Source organism: Rattus norvegicus, chromosome 10 (genome assembly GCF_021556685.1).
Source record: "Rattus norvegicus strain SHRSP/BbbUtx chromosome 10, alternate assembly SHRSP_T2T, whole genome shotgun sequence".
In the NCBI taxonomy this organism is placed as follows: domain Eukaryota; kingdom Metazoa; phylum Chordata; class Mammalia; order Rodentia; family Muridae; genus Rattus; species Rattus norvegicus.
This window is the reverse complement of record NC_141543.1, coordinates 55,026,338-55,043,138: the sequence shown is the minus strand read 5'-3', so window position 1 is coordinate 55,043,138 and position 16,801 is coordinate 55,026,338. Positions and strand designations below refer to the sequence as shown.

The 16,801-nt window shown below is 45.5% G+C and overlaps 1 protein-coding gene across 2 annotated transcripts in view; it reads right to left on the bottom strand.

Moving 5' to 3' along the window:
• Window positions 1-16,206, bottom strand: part of Hs3st3a1 (heparan sulfate-glucosamine 3-sulfotransferase 3A1) — an 89,675-nt gene extending 73,469 nt beyond the window's left edge. Inside the window, exon 1 of one of the 2 annotated variants that reach the window (XM_087573417.1) lies at window positions 12,786-16,206. In XM_087573417.1, coding sequence (XP_087429543.1) covers window positions 12,786-13,345 — 560 coding nt within the window. In that variant the 5' untranslated portion in view covers window positions 13,346-16,206. 2 annotated transcript variants of the gene reach the window in all.
• Window positions 16,207-16,801: the final 595 nt, after the last annotated feature.

The window sequence follows — 16,801 nt, the reverse complement described above, 5'->3', positions numbered from 1 at the left end:
TGGACTGCACTTCCTGTCACATCTCCCCCAAGTGTCCCTGGCTGGTGCTCAGCTGAGGGAGACAAGAGGTAAAGGAAAACGAAGCGTCCTGGCTATGTAAACACCTTACCTGAACTCTGAGGTCTGCAAGCTACAGGCAGTGTCCGCTTGTCTGTGACTGGAAGTGCCAACAGCAAGGCTGGGCATCCTGGGGCCACACTGCAAGGTCCATAAGACCTGAAGTGTGAGTTGTCTGAGTCTTTTGATTATTGGATATTTTCTTTATTTCAAATCTTATCCCCTTTCCTGGTTTCCCCCTTTGTACTTCCTCCTCCTCTTCCTCCTCTTCCTCTTCTTCCTCCTCCTCCTCCTCTTCCTCTCCTTCCTCCTCCTCCTTCTCCTCCTCCTTCTCTTCCTCCTTCTCCTCCTCCTTTTCCTCTTCCTTCTCCTCTTCCTCCTCATCCTTCTAATTGATATTTTATTTATTTACATCTCAAATGTTTTCCCCCTTCCAGGTTTCACCTCCAGAAACCCCCTGTCCCATCCCCTTCCCTTACTTCTATGAAGTGCTCCCCACCCACCCACCCACTCCCTCTCCCCTCCCTGCCCTACACTGAGGCATTGAGCCTTCACAGGACCAAGAGCCTCTCCTCCCATTGATGCCTGACAAGGCCATCCTCTGCTACATATGTGGCTGGAGCCACGGGTCTGTCCATGTCTTTGTTGGTGGTTTAGTCCCTGGGAGTGTCTTAGAGTGGTTTAGCTCTAGGATGTCTGGTTGGTTGATATTGATATTTACTTTTGAGTCTTGACCTTGTGGTGTGTGTCACTGTATTATTATTATTATCATCATCATCATTATTATTATTATTATCATTATCATCATTATTATTATTACATAGTGTACAGGTTTCCTGGCCCTGGGGACTCTTAACCTATTTCTCTTCAACTACACTTCCCTTTAGGTGTTTTCCAACCACCACTGTAACAAGCATATTTTACATCTAAAGCTTTTAGCACATGACCCAAATGAGGTTTGTCTAAGCGATAAGGCCCTTCCTAACATCCGGGATCCAGTTCAACATGCTCTTTTGTACTCTGCCAGATAGCTGTATAGCATCTCCAGTTTTTAAAGGGTCAGTTTTATTACTCACTAGTGTCCTAAGAGACACGGGTCATGTCACCCACCACCTTTCCTTTATTTAACTCCTAGCGTCAGTGATAATCTGTCCACGAGGCAGCATCAGCCTCCTCTGACTGGGTGGCTGTGCACACATTGACTCGTTTCTGTTTGCCTGTGGATTTCCAGCGGACACATGCCCTCCTAGCACACCCAGGCATGATATTCCTATGTTCTTCTGACATGTCAAAGGACATGTTGATAATGAGATTTCTTTTCTACATGCCAAAGTCCGCAGAAACAAAGAAATAATTCCTCCCACACTTGCTCTCTTACTGCTGCTCTTTGCCATGGGGCAAACACACCTGAAAATCCCAAGAATTTTCATCGCAAGCATTAGGTACCCATGACCTCCCCCATACAAATATAAAACAGATCCAATTTGTTTTCTTTCCATCATTAAACCCTCGCAGGGCAAACTAACCGACCCTCTGGCTGCAGGAAAAGCCTTTTAAACAGATACTGTTGCAATCCCAAGGCCTCCTACACAAGAAGAAAGAGCAAGGCCCCATTAGGAAGAAAAACAAACCAATTTTATTTCTTAAAGAAAAAAAAAGGAAAGAAGAAGAAAAAGAAAGGCAAACCCACATTTGATGATGAAAGAAACTATAAAAATAATTAGAGCTCCTCATGAAATTTCTTGAAAAGAAAGAAAAAAATAAGCATGAGTTTCTGTCTACTTAAAATCATTGTTTGTGGCATAAAATCACTACATTCTGGGACCATTTTCCTCCCTTCCCTTGTCCAGAACTTTTCAGCAGGAAGTCAGGGCAAACATGGCTTCAGTGAGGCAAGGTAGAGCTGGGAACCGTCTCTCTGTGAATCAGGGGCACTTTAATCCGATCTCTTCCTTAGATACCTGAACTTAACCGAGAGTCTAAAAGGACTCGTGACAAGAACAAACACATCATTTTTGACTTTGCCATTCAACCCACCCTGGCAACTTTGATATTTCCCAGTGAGAAAAAAAATCTAATCTATATAAGAATGCTGAAAATGGCAAAGGAATTTCATTCCCACAATTTGATTGATTGCTTCCTATTCTGAACATTCAAGGAAAGCCATGAGAAAACAACAACAACAACAAAAATTAAAAAAAAAAACAAAAAGACAGACAGACAGGAAGGAAGGAAGAAAGAAAGAAAGAAAGAAAGAAAGAAAGAAAGAAAGAAAGAAAGAAAGAGAAACGAAGACTTTCCGGTCTGGACTCCAGTTTCTCCTGCGAATCTTTTACAAGCAGGCAACACCATAAAACACAAATTAGTTACAAGGATCTAAGGGGCAGTCAGGCTAGAGGAGTCACCAAACCAACGTACATCAAAATGCTGGAGAAAGAGTCTAAAACCAGACAGATGAGGAGAGACCAGATTCAACCAGAGTCAAGGCTTTAACTAACCAATTCTGGACAAGTAGAGGTTATCCCGAGACTGGCCTCAGCTCCACAGAGTTTCTGTCACCGTTGCACACAAACCCAAACTAAATAAAGGCAACTTAGGGGGCACACTTGTCAATGGCTAAAGCACACTTGGGTGTGCCCTGGCCCTGTAGAAAGGCTCTGTGTTCACAATGACCAGGAGACAGGACTACAATAATTAAATGGAATGATGCTGGCTTAGCAGTGGGCTTCGTTCTGACTTGGGGTACTAACATACCTTACTAAGAAAAAGAAAAACGTCAATCTGAAGGTGGTAGAGACTTGCAATATACAGGAAGGCAGCCTGCTGGTTAGAGACTCTAGACACTGGACATGACTACCACCCCACCTGGGCCCTTGTCAGAGTACAAACGCCTTCCCTTCTGATTATAGCTCTGGCAGTGCATCGGCTTCTGTGCAGCAGCTCAGAAGCTCCTCGCTTGGGTCACTCAAGAGGTTGGTTAGTGATTATTACTTTCTTTTAATGGATGTGGAGAGAGCCCATTGACTGGCACAGTATTCTTAATAGACACAACAGGATCAAGTGCAATGCTGGCCTGAGATGGCTTTAGTTATTTCAATAAGCTAACAACGATATTGATTCAAACTTCCTTTTTCAGTCAGACACTGGTGTGTGGCCCAATTTTATAATTAATGGCCCCTGATCAGAATCAAATAGTTCCAAGTCACTCTACTGCGTGGGCTGCTTTCAGTGGCCATTATCTTTGGGACCAAGACTGGAGAGCTAGGCAGGGACAACATAAGGACATTTCTGTCAGACTATCCAAGAATGCCCAGGAGGTAAAGTGCACTGGAGGGCTAGATATGGATCAACCTGGAGTCACACCATTTTATCATTGTGGGTAAGTTACTTTCCTTTTCCAAACCTGCGTTTTCTTTTGTGTAGCATGCAGGAAATATTAAGACCTTCTTAAAATATTGACCCTCTTGAGATCATTCAGACCACCTACATTTCGTCTCATTCAGCACACAGCGAGGGCTCCAAGCGATTGGTTTCCATCATTCTACACCTAAAGTGGTGGGCTTTGGCAAATACCTGTTATGAGGTTCACATATTTTGTCTGCTGTTCTGACCAAAAAAAAAATACCCACATAACTTTTAGACATATTTTTACCCATTAAAATAGGAAAGGATGCCAAAAGTAGAGAATGGTATTGATTCACAGAATTAGTTTTATTTGTGCAAGCATCCACACCCATCCCTTACACAAAGATGCCTAAAACAGATTCACCAAAGACTGGCCAATCAACCTTTGAAAGGAAAAGCTACAGGCTTCCTGGGGGCTCTGGCAGAAGCTGCTGTTGTTTTGCTTTAAGCCAAAGAAAATGTAGTGTGGATAAAGCTATTTTTACAGTTGTTATAAATACCAGAGGGGAGATGTTTGAAGGAAGATTTGTCATCACTCTGTTAAATGAGAAGCCCAGATAACACAACTGTGTGGTTAAAAACAGAAGCACAAAAATGACAGCATGCCACCTAGGCAGGGGTTTCGAGTCTGATAACACTGGCAGTGGCTCCTACAAGGACGCCACTTAGCCGCAGGATGCTCCATCGTGACTCTCCTGCACTCTGCACTGGGTCTCTCCATCTCCGCCACCATGGGATGCAAAAATAGCTTCAGGTTGTTCTGGGAGTGTCTACACCATAGCAGAGACATGGAGCCCCAGTTAGTGGGTGGTTTACGTAGGCTGGCCAGGATAGCTCAAGTCATTTTGTCACCTCTGCTAATGTCCGTACCCCATAACCAGCTCCCCTAGCTCTGAGATTCACTCCTCCTATGTTTTTAGTTAAAAATTAAAGAAAAATAGGGGCTCTGGAGAGATGGCCCAGCAGTTAAGAGTGCTTGTTGCTCTTGAAGAGGAATTGGGTTTGGTTCCCAGTACACACATGGTAATCTGCAACCATCTGTAACTCCAGTTCCAGGGGATCTGACACTGTCTTCTGACTTCTGCAGGCTATGCACATGGTGCACAGACATGCATGTAGGCAAAACACTGAACATAAAGACAGACAGACAGACAGATAGATATGACTGATAGATCATTTTAAAATGTTTTTTAAAAGCCAGGTGTCTCATTTGACTGACTCCTACTTTGGTTCTCCTCTTCCTCAAGTCCTGTCATCTGCACCAAGGCTCCCTGTCCCCAGAAACCAGCCGAGAGGAGGCCTAGAAGCAACAGGGACTGCAAGAAGAGAGGCAGCCAGCCCACTCCGGCCTCCAGGGTAAAGGAGCCCGCGACACACAGAATTGTGTGTAGAGTCCCTAAGGACAAGCTACCTTTCCTGTCCCCTGAGCTCTTCTTGGCTTCATTGATGTCTTCATTTGGGGGTTTAGAATAATGTTAGCTATTTAAATTACACAAACTAGCACAAAGACATTCTCAGCATATAAACTCTCATCCCCAGGGAGGGAGGCATCATTATGCAAGCACCAGTCAAGTACAACACACTGATTAAAACCAAGGTATCCTTCTCAGTTAACTAGACTGACTGTGGTAACACATGCCTATAATCCCAGCACTCGGGAGGCTGAGACAGCCGGTCTGGGCTACGTAGAGATGCCATCTCCAAACAAGAAACAACGCATATGAACACAAGAATGGAGAATGGACCTCCCTCTACTCACCCTGGAGTTCCTTCCAAGAACCCCAGAGGGTGCCTGGCCTAACATAGCACTAAGTGCAAACCACTTACAGGCACTCACACATAAATGTAATGGCTTTTACCTCGCCGCTAAGCACTCCCATGCTTTGGCCACAGTTTCTGCACTTTGAGGCATATAAGAGAAACTTGAACAGGTTTCTCTCTCTCTCTCTCTCTCTCTCTCTCTCTCTCTCTCTCTCTCTCTCTCTCTCTCTCCCCCCCCCCTTCAGGATTCTGCAGGCAGAAAACTCATCTCCACAGAGAGCTCAACAACCCAGCATTCAGTAGAAACCTCTGCCTTTACTCAGATTTGGACTTTTTACTTAAGGGAAGCACTTGTGCCTCCTTTCCTTCATGTCCAACTCACCAGCATACCAACTCCTGGGCTTCGTCTCGTAGTAAGTAAAATAAAGACTGGTTATACAGATACTAGGAGAGTGGAGTTGAAAAGCGAGATGTCTGTTAAGTGCACTAGACACAGGGGTGGCTCACGTTTCTTACAACACCATGCCACATCCTGCTATCCAGAAAGGCTCCAAATTTAAGACTTGTGAGTTGTTTCTGGAATGCCCCATTGATACATTTTCAGACTGTGATTGAGCACAGGTAAGTGAGCTCTCAGAAACACGAAGGCTGCCACATAATGTCATTCACTCCGCTATCCGCACCATTCACGTGTGTCTGATTTGACCCCACAAACACTTAATTTTCTGTTCCAGACTCCAATCAAGAGAACAGCTCCCAAAATTTATGTGCTTCTTAATAATCAGTCAGTGTGTCTTCCCATGTGGAGGAGATTATGAGTCTTACCAGGTTTTAGGCCATCTTGACATTTTTTTCAAGAGTCAACACTTGACCAGTGTGTTGCAAAGCTCAATTTGGTATTTCTTAGGACTGTCATATTTACATGGGTTCTGGACAGGGAGGAGGGAGAGGTTGAATACCCCACAGATGAAAGAATGTTATGTTGAATGAATACTATCAGGACAAAGGAGAAGACCTCAGCAAAAGAGGGCATTGACCTCAGCCACTGGGCCACCTGATTAATGTCAGTTCTGCTAGGCTTTCAGTCATGTTTCTACCCCTCCCCTTCCTGCTGTTTTAACTTGACCCCATCTATCCCTAGGTCCAGAAATGCATCTCTAACTGATGTTGTCACCGTCCCTAGAGTTGTCCTGCATCAGGTAGGCTTGGGACAAGTGCTCTAAGGGTTAAGCTGGCTTCTGTATGCCTTCTGTTCTATTAAGACCTTCCTCCAGAGCTGCACCACACAGGGGAAGAAACAAGCCCGCTGTAAAGTCATCTGGAAGCGTTTTCATCTGCAGCCAGCTTTCAGAAACAGAGGCAAAACTCACTAACAAAAGTAATCTGGGGCATATGGCATTCCTTCCTCATGCACATTTCTAATATAAATCCTCTAATCATTTATATCTTGCTTTTGGGGGGTGTATTGTCAAGTCGAGTCTTTTATTTCTCTCCAACAAATAAACTGCCAACCTTAAGAAAAAAGAGAGAATTCCCCCTACCAGAAAGGGACAAATGCAGCAGCTGGGCTAGGAGAACGGCACCTGCTATCTAAGTTCATTATTGTTTCTTTCTTTCTCTTCTTCTTCTTCTTCTTCTTCTTCTTCTTCTTCTTCTTCTTCTTCTTCTTCTTCTTCTTCTTCTTCTTCTTCTTCTTCTTCTTCTTCTTCTTCTTCTTCTTCTTCTTCTTCTTCTTCTTCTTCTTCTTCTTCTTTCCTTTTTCTCTTCTGTTTAAGAAGACTGACTTTTTACCACTAGGTGGCGCTACACAACACATTCAAAGTAGGTGTCTCTCAAGCGAGAAGGAATTTTGTTTCTACCCTTTCAAAGACTCTCTCTTGCATTCCTAATAGCAAGTACTTAACTGCATTATTAATAAACACTCCCCCTTTCCTGCCAGACATCTGCCATCGTCTGACAACTCCTGAGACCGGCTAAAACTATACTTTGCAATGCTGAACTCAAGTGACCCACGGACAATCATACATGCTCAGGTGTCTGAGAAATGCCAGCTATTCAAGGGTTGTATTGTTGGGAGCAGGAATTAGGAGAGAACTGAGCACTGGGTTCACATATGTTTGCCTATTAGTTGTACCCATATATCCCACAGAAATTAAATCAACACACATTCTCAAGTGTTAAGCATCTGATCAAGGTGAAGGCTAGAGGGCAGATAGAGTGTTGTTTCTGAGAAGTTTCTGTCCCTTGTGAGTATATAAAAGACATATGTCTGGTAAGAAACTTGCACAGTTTTAACTCATTGCTTGAGGATAACAAAATGCCCAGATACTCAGGGTGTAATATTGTTGGGAAATAGAAACCAAGAAACTACACTAGATCCCTTTGTGCCTCACTAGGGAACCAAGTTAGCTTCAAACTTGAGGTCTTCCTTATTCAGCCTCCATAGTTCTGGGGTTACAAGGTGAGTCCCTGTGACTGGCAAAACCAGATCTCTTTATCTGCCACATCTTTCCCTCTCGCCCAGGAAAAAGGCTGTGTGTGCATGCAGGGTTCCTCCCTAGATCCAGAAATGGAACTGATGAGGGCCACCATTTATATTTGTTCAAGCGTGTCCTATAGAGAGATCACCACTTCTTATGGTTGTTTATATCAAGGACGCTTGTTTGCTTGTGACCAACACTCTTCATGATGTGAACATCTGGTCTATGTAAGGTTAGCCCCTGTTGTCATTAATTGCACAGGCTGACTTTATTCCCATGACCCCTCTAAAATACAGCCTTGGCGCTCATTCTTCTCTGGCCAATCAACCAGTTTATTTATATGAGACAAATATTTGGGCCAGCGTGTTTTCTGTTAAGAAGGGGGGCAGGGAGCAGGAGATCACAATGCTGTGGGGGGTTTCCACCCAGAGACTGTCTTTGCATTCACACACAAAGTGTGTCGGCATGCTATCCTCCTTAGATCATAAGGGAAGGCACACACAAGGAAGTGCATACTCAAGGTATTGCAATTCTTCTATATCCAGCATGTCTTAGACGTTCCCCAACCATTTACTGAAGTTCTTCATACAAATGCCATCCCTTCCCCTTCTATTGTATTTCTACTTCTACACACACACTTATACATGTATATACAGACAGACAGACAGACAGACAGACAGACAGACAGACAGACAGACACACACACACACACACACACAGAGAGCTGATTAAGTTGCCAGTGATATCCATGGGGGGAAAGCTCAGAATTCCAGACAATGAGAGCAGATGGGAAGTGTCTAGTCACTCAGGGCTCCTGGGAATTACATTCATGGAGGAAATGTGCCTCCCTTTTTCTCTACACACGTGGACTTCCTGGGCTCAAGAGTCCTTCTCAGCCCTTGTTCGCTGCTTACTCAAGGACACAGTCTCTGGACTTTACTCCATCTGACCTTGCATGGGTGGCCAGGATCTGCACCTCCTTTGGCTTAAATTTCAAACTCTTCGTGCAAGAAGGGGATGGGGGCCCAGAGTGTGGGAAGGGTTCCTGGAGGTACTCCACAGCTGTTCCCAGCTGCTAGGAAAGGCCGAGTTCTCCCAGAAAACAGACGTGACTTTCTTCAAGTCATCGCTCCAGTGGCCTTGAAAAGTAAGGCCATGATCCATGATCATGTAAGGTCAACATTTTTCAAATTTTGATAAAGGCAGGAGCGCACTAACTCCAAGTCTTCACGCAAAGTACTCTTTGGTGGTTTCTCTGTGTTATAATGTGATCTTCTGGGCTAAAATGGTCCAGTCTTGCTCATTAAGAAAATTAAAATGTGGAACAAGCTAGTACTAAAGACAACATAAAAAATGCTCCCCATCATGGGCCAAATAAAGACATAGAGTATTAAAGCAGCCACTTATGTGCATGTGTACTTGTGTGCAGTGTGGATGTATAAATAGATAGGAGACAGACAGATGCACAGAAGGCCCTCGGTATCTACAGAGGCTCAGACCACTGTATGAAACATACAAAAAAAATTGCATCTGTGCTGAACATGTTCTGATGTATTTTCTGCTATTATTCCCTAGACAGCACCGTGGGAGCTCTTTACATAACATCGCATTATGTCGCACATTATAAATAATGTATGCGTGATTTAAAATGCAGAAGAGGATGCTTTAAGTTATGGGCAAATATTGTACTATTTTATAGGAGAGACCCAAGCATCTGCAAAGTTTGATACATGCAGGTGGATGGGACCAATGGGCTCACAGACAGCAAAGGAGTGTGTACATGTGAGCATATGCATGCTCGTGTGTAGTTTATTTAAATACTTTACAAATAAGTATACTTTGTCTCTGTAAGGAAAATGGAATACCTTTTAGTTGGTACCAGTGTAATAGACAAACAGGGAGAGGGCCCTTCTCATGTTGTTTAAAGCTCACCTGCCCTGGAAACACAGTAGAGGCATCTGGTCTTGACTTCCAGTAATGATGTTTACATTTTGAAGAAAGGAAAAAGATTTGCACTCCCTTTATAATCATAACACTCATGCAATAGAAGTAGATATTGTTCACTTGGAATAATTGTTATCCCATGACATACAAGCCATAGACATTGGTGGTACTGATACCAAATCTGCTCCATTAAGTCAGGAGGGATGATCCTCAAACCCAGCAAGGTGGAGTTTCATACCCAGAAACTTCCACTGGAGTGCCCTGAGTTATTATACATAAGTCCCCACGCAGAAACATTTCTAGGAGGCTTGCTAGGAGCATCCAAACACTTTAAATCAATGAGAATAACATCCCATCTAGAGATTCTGAGTAACAAATTCATCTTTGTTTTACTATATTTTTTCAAAGATGGATTTATACTCTACTCTGGAAACACAGCTCACATTTTTATTTTCTTCCCGATGGTGGAAATATAGAGCAACACCTCAGCAACAGAAGTTTCTAACTCAAACTTCCTCTCCAAAAGATTTCTTCAAACTTCCTTAAAGCAAAAGCTTTCTCCTTTTGTGAGGACAGAAGGGGGCGCTGCCACAGCAAACTGGCAGGACAAATAGTGACTGAGAAGAAGAAAAAGAAAGAGAGGGGAGGGGGAAAGAAAGAAGCCAAGACTAGACTTGTTTTGAGTCCACTGTGTCAATAAGAATCCAAAAGTGTTGCCTATATTTTTCTCTTCTCTAAACTTTCTTCAGGGTGCAAATAAAAAGTTAGGTTTTTCTTTTCTTTTTTTCTGCCCCCAGCCCGTGTGTGTGAGTGTGTGTGAGTGTGTGTGTGTGTGTGTGTGTGTGTGTGGTCTTAAGCGTGCATAGGAATTCTATATTGCAAATTTGGGACAACTTAGGAAAGTCTAACCAGACCCTTTTCCTGAATATTAGGTAAATATAAGTAGCCGAAATGAGCAGTAGCTTCAAGGCAATCTGTGTGGGGTTTTCTCATATAGAGACTCCAATCGTCAGTCTTTCTCACAAACATCAAAATCCAAGTTCAGAGTCAAGATGAAAAGAAACTGTGGGTAAATTTTCATTAAATAATCCCATAATCCAGGCTCTACAGGTTGGGTCTTTTAAATTGGAGTTTTTCATATAATTCAGTGAGCTTAAATTTATTCATTCAATAAAAAACAAAAACACTCATGGTGAAAATTAAAACAAAGACATCGTTCCGACACTTGGAAAATTAAATTCAGCAAACCATGCAGTCTACTGTGCAGTTATTTTTGTAACCACCATAAATTCCTTTATAGAACTCCTCTACTGGGTAAACAACCCAAGGAGATTTCCTTCACAGTAAAAGACAGGGCGGCCTTAAAGTTTATGACTTTTCTCTCTTTTTTTTCCATGCCTTTTTTTTTTTAATGTAGTTGTGTTTCTAGTTACCTTGAAACCTTCTTGCTTTTACATGACTTCGAAAAAGTTCACAGAAAACCAGATCCAGGCCTGTAGATACCGTGCCCTCAAACAGACGTTACTGGAGTAAGAAGAAACAATCCTATCTTGTAGAAATAAAGTTTAGTAGGGCAGAGCAAAAACGAAGGGGGTTAGTCCTAAATATTTCACTCTATTTAATAGTACCTCAGAGCCCAGGGCTGGCCTAGATGTTTGAGACTGATGGCTTGAAACGTGTCTGGGAGCAGCACTGTATGAGGCCAAATTCAATGCGAGCAGCTCTAGATAAGAGTTTTAGGGGTCTTTAATCACCCATTCTCATGTCCTTGAGGAATAGCACAGGACTGCCTTTGTGTTCAGAAGAAGGACCTGTTGTCCAGATTCAACAGGTCATTTCATAGGAGCTTCCCAGAGGAGAGAACATAAATGGCGGAAACATGGGGGGGGGGGAGTCTATTTAAGTGGCTGATGACTTCCAATGATATATATGCTACATCAGGGGAAGGCCGATTGTTTTTCTTTCCAATGAATGGAAAGTAACTGTTTTTAGAAGTGTTTAATGTTTGAATTCGACTTTTTTAGGACGAAACTATAAATTCAGCTCCTGAAATCAATCTGAACATGTTCTTGATTCTACAAGTGAATAAACTCATCACATCATGTCTGTCTGTATTTTATGAATGGCTCCTTCCATGTATCTCGACTGTGTCATAACGTTTCTAATATTGCTTCAGTTATAATGAGAATGAATATTTTATGAACAGGCTGAACTTTATAAAATGGGAAAATCCTAACCATATGAATTTTGTCCTTGAACTTGGAGGAGAGAGGAGGGGAAAAAAATCAGTATTTTTTTTTTTTTTTTACCACAAACCAACTCCAGGCCACACTAGAATTTATTAGAGTTTGACAAACTCTGGTATTATAGGTGATCTGAATTTGACACTGGAAAATAAGCTTACCCTGTAAATGAGATTTACTTCCTAAATTGTATCCATCGCATTTCCCCATGATTCTCCCCCCCCCCATTTAAAATTAACTATCTTATTTGTAAAGATAATATGTAAAGAAACGCTTTAGAAATTTTTCTGTCAGGCGGATATATTATCAAAAAGTGTTTTTTAAATCCCAGTTAGTAGTTGCTGGCACTTGCTGAGGCATAGATTATCCAAACTACATGGTCTCTTGACACTTTTACTAAGTCTCTATATGACTTACCACCTTGGACAACTATCTGGCAAAGGGTCAAGGCAAATAAATACCGGAGCAAAGACCATGTTAACCACAGGGAATTACCCCACAGATAAAAGAATAGACGCAGGCTTCCTTTGGTAAGATAACCCAGTAATGAGGAACAGTTTTCTAACTTCAGAGGAATCTCTCTCTCTCTCTCTCTCTCTCTCTCTCTCTCTCTCTCTCTCTCTCTCTCTCTCTCTCTCTCCTCTTCTTTCCTTTTCTTTTCCTTTATTTAATTGCTAGCGATTTCAAGGAGTAGAATGTTTGAGGAGGGAGGGAGTCCCGAGGCTTAAAATTAACCCCCCCCCCTTCCTCTCTTAATCTGCCTCTCCTCAAGGGAGAAGGAAAGAATGGAAGCCCAAGTTGGGGACAGCTACTGCTTCTCCTTTGTCATCCCTTCCTAGTCTCCCCTTCTGCACAGCCAGCGCTCAGAAGTACCCACGGGAGTCCCCGCGCTCACCGGTACCAGGCGAGGCCCTTGTGGTAGCTGCGGTCGAAAAAGTGGGGCTCGGCGCCCATGGCGCGCACGTCGGGGTGCACGCGCAGAAACTCCAGCAGCGCCCGCGTGCCGCCCTTCTTCACGCCGATGATGATGGCCTGCGGCAGTTGCTTGCTGCCCTCGTCCAGGAGTAAGGCCAGGGTCCCAGGTTGGGCCTCTGCCACGCTGCTCCCCGCCCCGGAGCCGCCTGGAGCGGCGGCCAGCCCAGGGCTCTGCTCGTCCGGGTCGCTGCTGTCTCCTGGCCCTGGCCGCCCGCGCCTCCTCCGCTGCCGCAGCTGCAGGAGGCGCTTCCTTGGCGCCCCCGCGGGCCACATCGCCAGTTCCTTGGGTCCAGCAGGAACGCCGCGCCCTGGGACCCCCGCGACGGGGCCGGAGCCCGGCGGGCAGCGCTCGGCCAGGCAGTAGAAGACGTAGAGGGAAGTGAGTAGCGAGCAGAGCATCAGCAAGAACTTCCTGAAGATACTGCGCGACAGTGGCTCCGCCGGGCTGAGCTGCGCGCCAGAGGGACCCGAGGGGGCCATCCTAGCCCGAGGCGACCTTGGAAGGCGAGCCGGCCATGCTAGGCCAAGACTGTGCCAGGAGCCCCGCCATCCCCGCGGCCGGCCAGAGTACTGCCCCGCGGCCGCATCGCCTGAGCGCCGCTGCGTGCGGGAGAGCTGCCCCGCGGGGCGGCAGCAGGAGCTGGAGCTGGGGACCGAGCACCGCGAGCCGTTCTTAGGGTCCCGGGCTGCGTACGACGGGGCGGGAAGGAGTGCGGGGCCGTGCTTAAGAAACCATAGTCTCGGGTCTGAAACGCGCCCGAGTCCGGAGCCTAGCTGCACAGAGCTCGACTCCCTGGGTCCCCGAGAGTCGGCGAGCAAGGGAGTCTCTGCGGTGGCGGTGGCGAAGGTGTTTGGCTTAGCAGGGTTCTGAGCGGCCACCGGTGCTGAACTAGGATCAGCGATCGCGCATCCTTAGCTTGGTCCGGGTGGAGGGGATGCAGGGCTCCCGGGCCAAAGAACTGTGTGCGCTCTGGTTAGGGAGAGTGACCTTTTTCCCAGCCGCTGGCTGTTCTGCTCTCCTGGCCCGCCCAGGAGCGTGTCCTGAGTCCTGGCTCAGATAGTCTCAGCAAGGGAGCAAGCAAAGTCCCCGTTATTCCCTCTGTCCGAGTGGGACTCCAGCCTTCTGGCCTCTTAGGCGCTCCGGAAGTCTACCCACTCCTCTGGGGCCCCAGCTGGGAACAGCCTGGAGTGGCCCGGTTGCGCGGGACCTGTCAGCCACGGCTGCCACTGTGCTCCTAGGCTCTCTCCGCAGCCTCCTCGGCCGCTACCGCCACACATGGGACGCGAAGGACAGCAAACTTGGTGGTGACGTCAACGGCCCAGGCCAGACCAACGCCAGGATCCGCGCTGGGGTGCAGAGCAGAGACCGCAGGGGCCGGGCTAGAGAGGCAGAAGGGGTGGGACCGAAGGGGGAAAAAAAAGGTAACGAGGCACCGCCCAATACACTGGAGAGGGCGCGTACAACAGAGGCGACGCCCCTTCCTCACAATCCCTCTCTCCTTTCCTCCCTCCTCCCCCTAACCCCAGGTCTCTGGGCCGCTGTCAGACTAACAGTGCCTGTATGATTGCCTGGGTCTAACGCCCCTTGTCGGATTAAGTGTTCTTAGAGCTCTCCAGTTCAGTTTACCCTTTCGCAGCCTTAACAACCCCAGATCCCCACTCCCCGCTTCCCTCTGGCCCCAGCTTCTGCATCCCAATCCTTTTCCAGCCCATCCATCACATCCCCTCTGGTCTCACAGACTTCTGAAGTTTTGTTTCCAGGAGTTCCTGGCAGGCCACGCCCCCATTTGTCTGGGCAAAGAGAATGAATGCTTCAGTACAGATTTGCCTTCTACCTCGCTGTCCACTGAGGGCCCTTGACAAGCCTTCTTTTGGTTTTTCCCTTGGATTTATTTAAAAGGATTTAAGAGCCACAAAGGAACCAGAAAGGAACCCCTTAGGAAATAGATCAATAAATACACCAAAAGAAGAAATTATGGTTTTTTTTTTAAAAAAAAAGGAAGTACAATTCCAAATCCGCCTACCCAGTCGTTGATAAAGTTTAATACTTTAAATATGTACACCATCTACATGTGTGAATGTGTTCTCACTCTTCGAGGGCTAAGAGTCCTTCCCTAAACAACGGGTTCCTTTTTCTCTTACTTCCCCTGACCCCTATTTTCTTTTATTTCCCTTCCTGTACCCCCAGAGCAAGTCACAAAGGGGTAAAGTGTGCCCCTTGCTGGCTCCTGGGGAGGTGGCCAGTAGACTGTGCAGGAGATGTTGGAGGCTTGATTGCTTTCTTTGGGTGTTACCTGGTGATGATTTTGTTTTTATTCATTTATTCTTATGGTATGTGTGTCTCTTTTGCCTGCACACATGTTTGTGCACCACGAGGGTGCCTGGTGCCAGCGGAATCTCCTTGAACTGGAGTTACTGACAATTATGAACCTAGATGTGGGTGCTGGGAATTGAGCCAGGTCCTCTAGAAGAGCAGCCAGGGCTCTTAACCTGCTGAGCTATCTCTTCAGCCACCAGATATTTTATTTTTGTTCTGATCATATTGCTTTTCTTTTCCTGGCTGTCTCCCTCAAGATACCTGGCAATGTGGGCTGTGCCCTGGTCACTTTAGTCCAATCCCTGTGTGCTGTGGACATTTTCCTGCCAGTCCCCCAACTGCTGATATGCTTATGAGTCCAGCAGACAGGAGAGCTGGGTCTCCGGAAACTCACTAGGAATCCTGGCTGCCTAGCTTTGACACTCAGATTTTCTCTCCTCTTCCTGCTCATACCCCATTTGACCAAGGAAATATAAGTTAGGGGGTTGGCTTTCAGCCCCTACAGGGGCCCCACTGATTCTAAGTTTGCTTGGGTACAACTGGATCACTTGTGGCCAGCTGGGTAAGAATAGTGCTGAGTTCATAAGCTACCAGTCACAGCTCCGACCAATGAAGATCTGTTTAGACTCTGAGACCAGAAAGCACTGGCCTTTGCCCAGGGTGAGCAACGTGCCTTGCCAAGTTTCCATGTCCTATTATGTCTGAAAATTGGATATTGACAAACCACTTTGAAGCTTAATACTGACTTAAGGTTTAATATGTTTTAAGACTTTCCTCTGTGTATTTCAGTCTGGTTTGTAGAAGGAAGACAACAGAATCATTTAAAAGTTGTTCAGAAAGCATGTCATTGCACACAGTCACCAGAATATATATTTTCTCATCTGGAAAGCACTGGACTCCGAGTTCGCCAGTAGTTCATCATGAGGTGATATTGTACAGTGTGTACATAATGTATAGTAATGATGTGGCCCCAAGCCCCTAGACTTCCTAGCATCCAGAAACTTAAGCTGAATAAATGTCTATTATGCATATTGTCCTAGTTTATGACACTCTGTCTGAAGAGCAGAAATCACACAGGAACACCTTTCTCCTCTCTCTCTCTCTCTCTCTCTCTCTCTCTCTCTCTCTCTCTCTCTCTCTCCCCCAACCCCCAAGCCTTTGGATACCAGTGTGTATTTTCCTCTTCTTTCACACCTTAATTGAGCCACATTTCAGATGCTTGGTACTCACAAGTAGCTTGTCACTAGTGAAGTGACAGCCTAGATGACAATGCTGCTTCAGAGGAGGGTGACCCTCTAGACAGGAGTAAGACAACTGCATTTCAATAACAATACCTCATGGAAGCTTTATGAACAAAAGGTTTTTATAGAGAGGTAGCAGAGACAGTGACCGGGTATATCACAGGAGTCCTGGGCTAGTTGCCTAGAAGTGACGAGAATTTCATCTACAGATGTGAGATGGATCACAAGCAGAGGGGGAATCATAGATAGAAAAAGAACAGTTGCAAAGAAAAGGACCGTACTTTGGTGTTTAGACAAAGCTGGACTACGTTGACCTCCTAGTAAAGGAATCTGAGGAGGGGTGTGTGTGTGTGTGTGTGTGTGTGTGTGTGTGTGTGT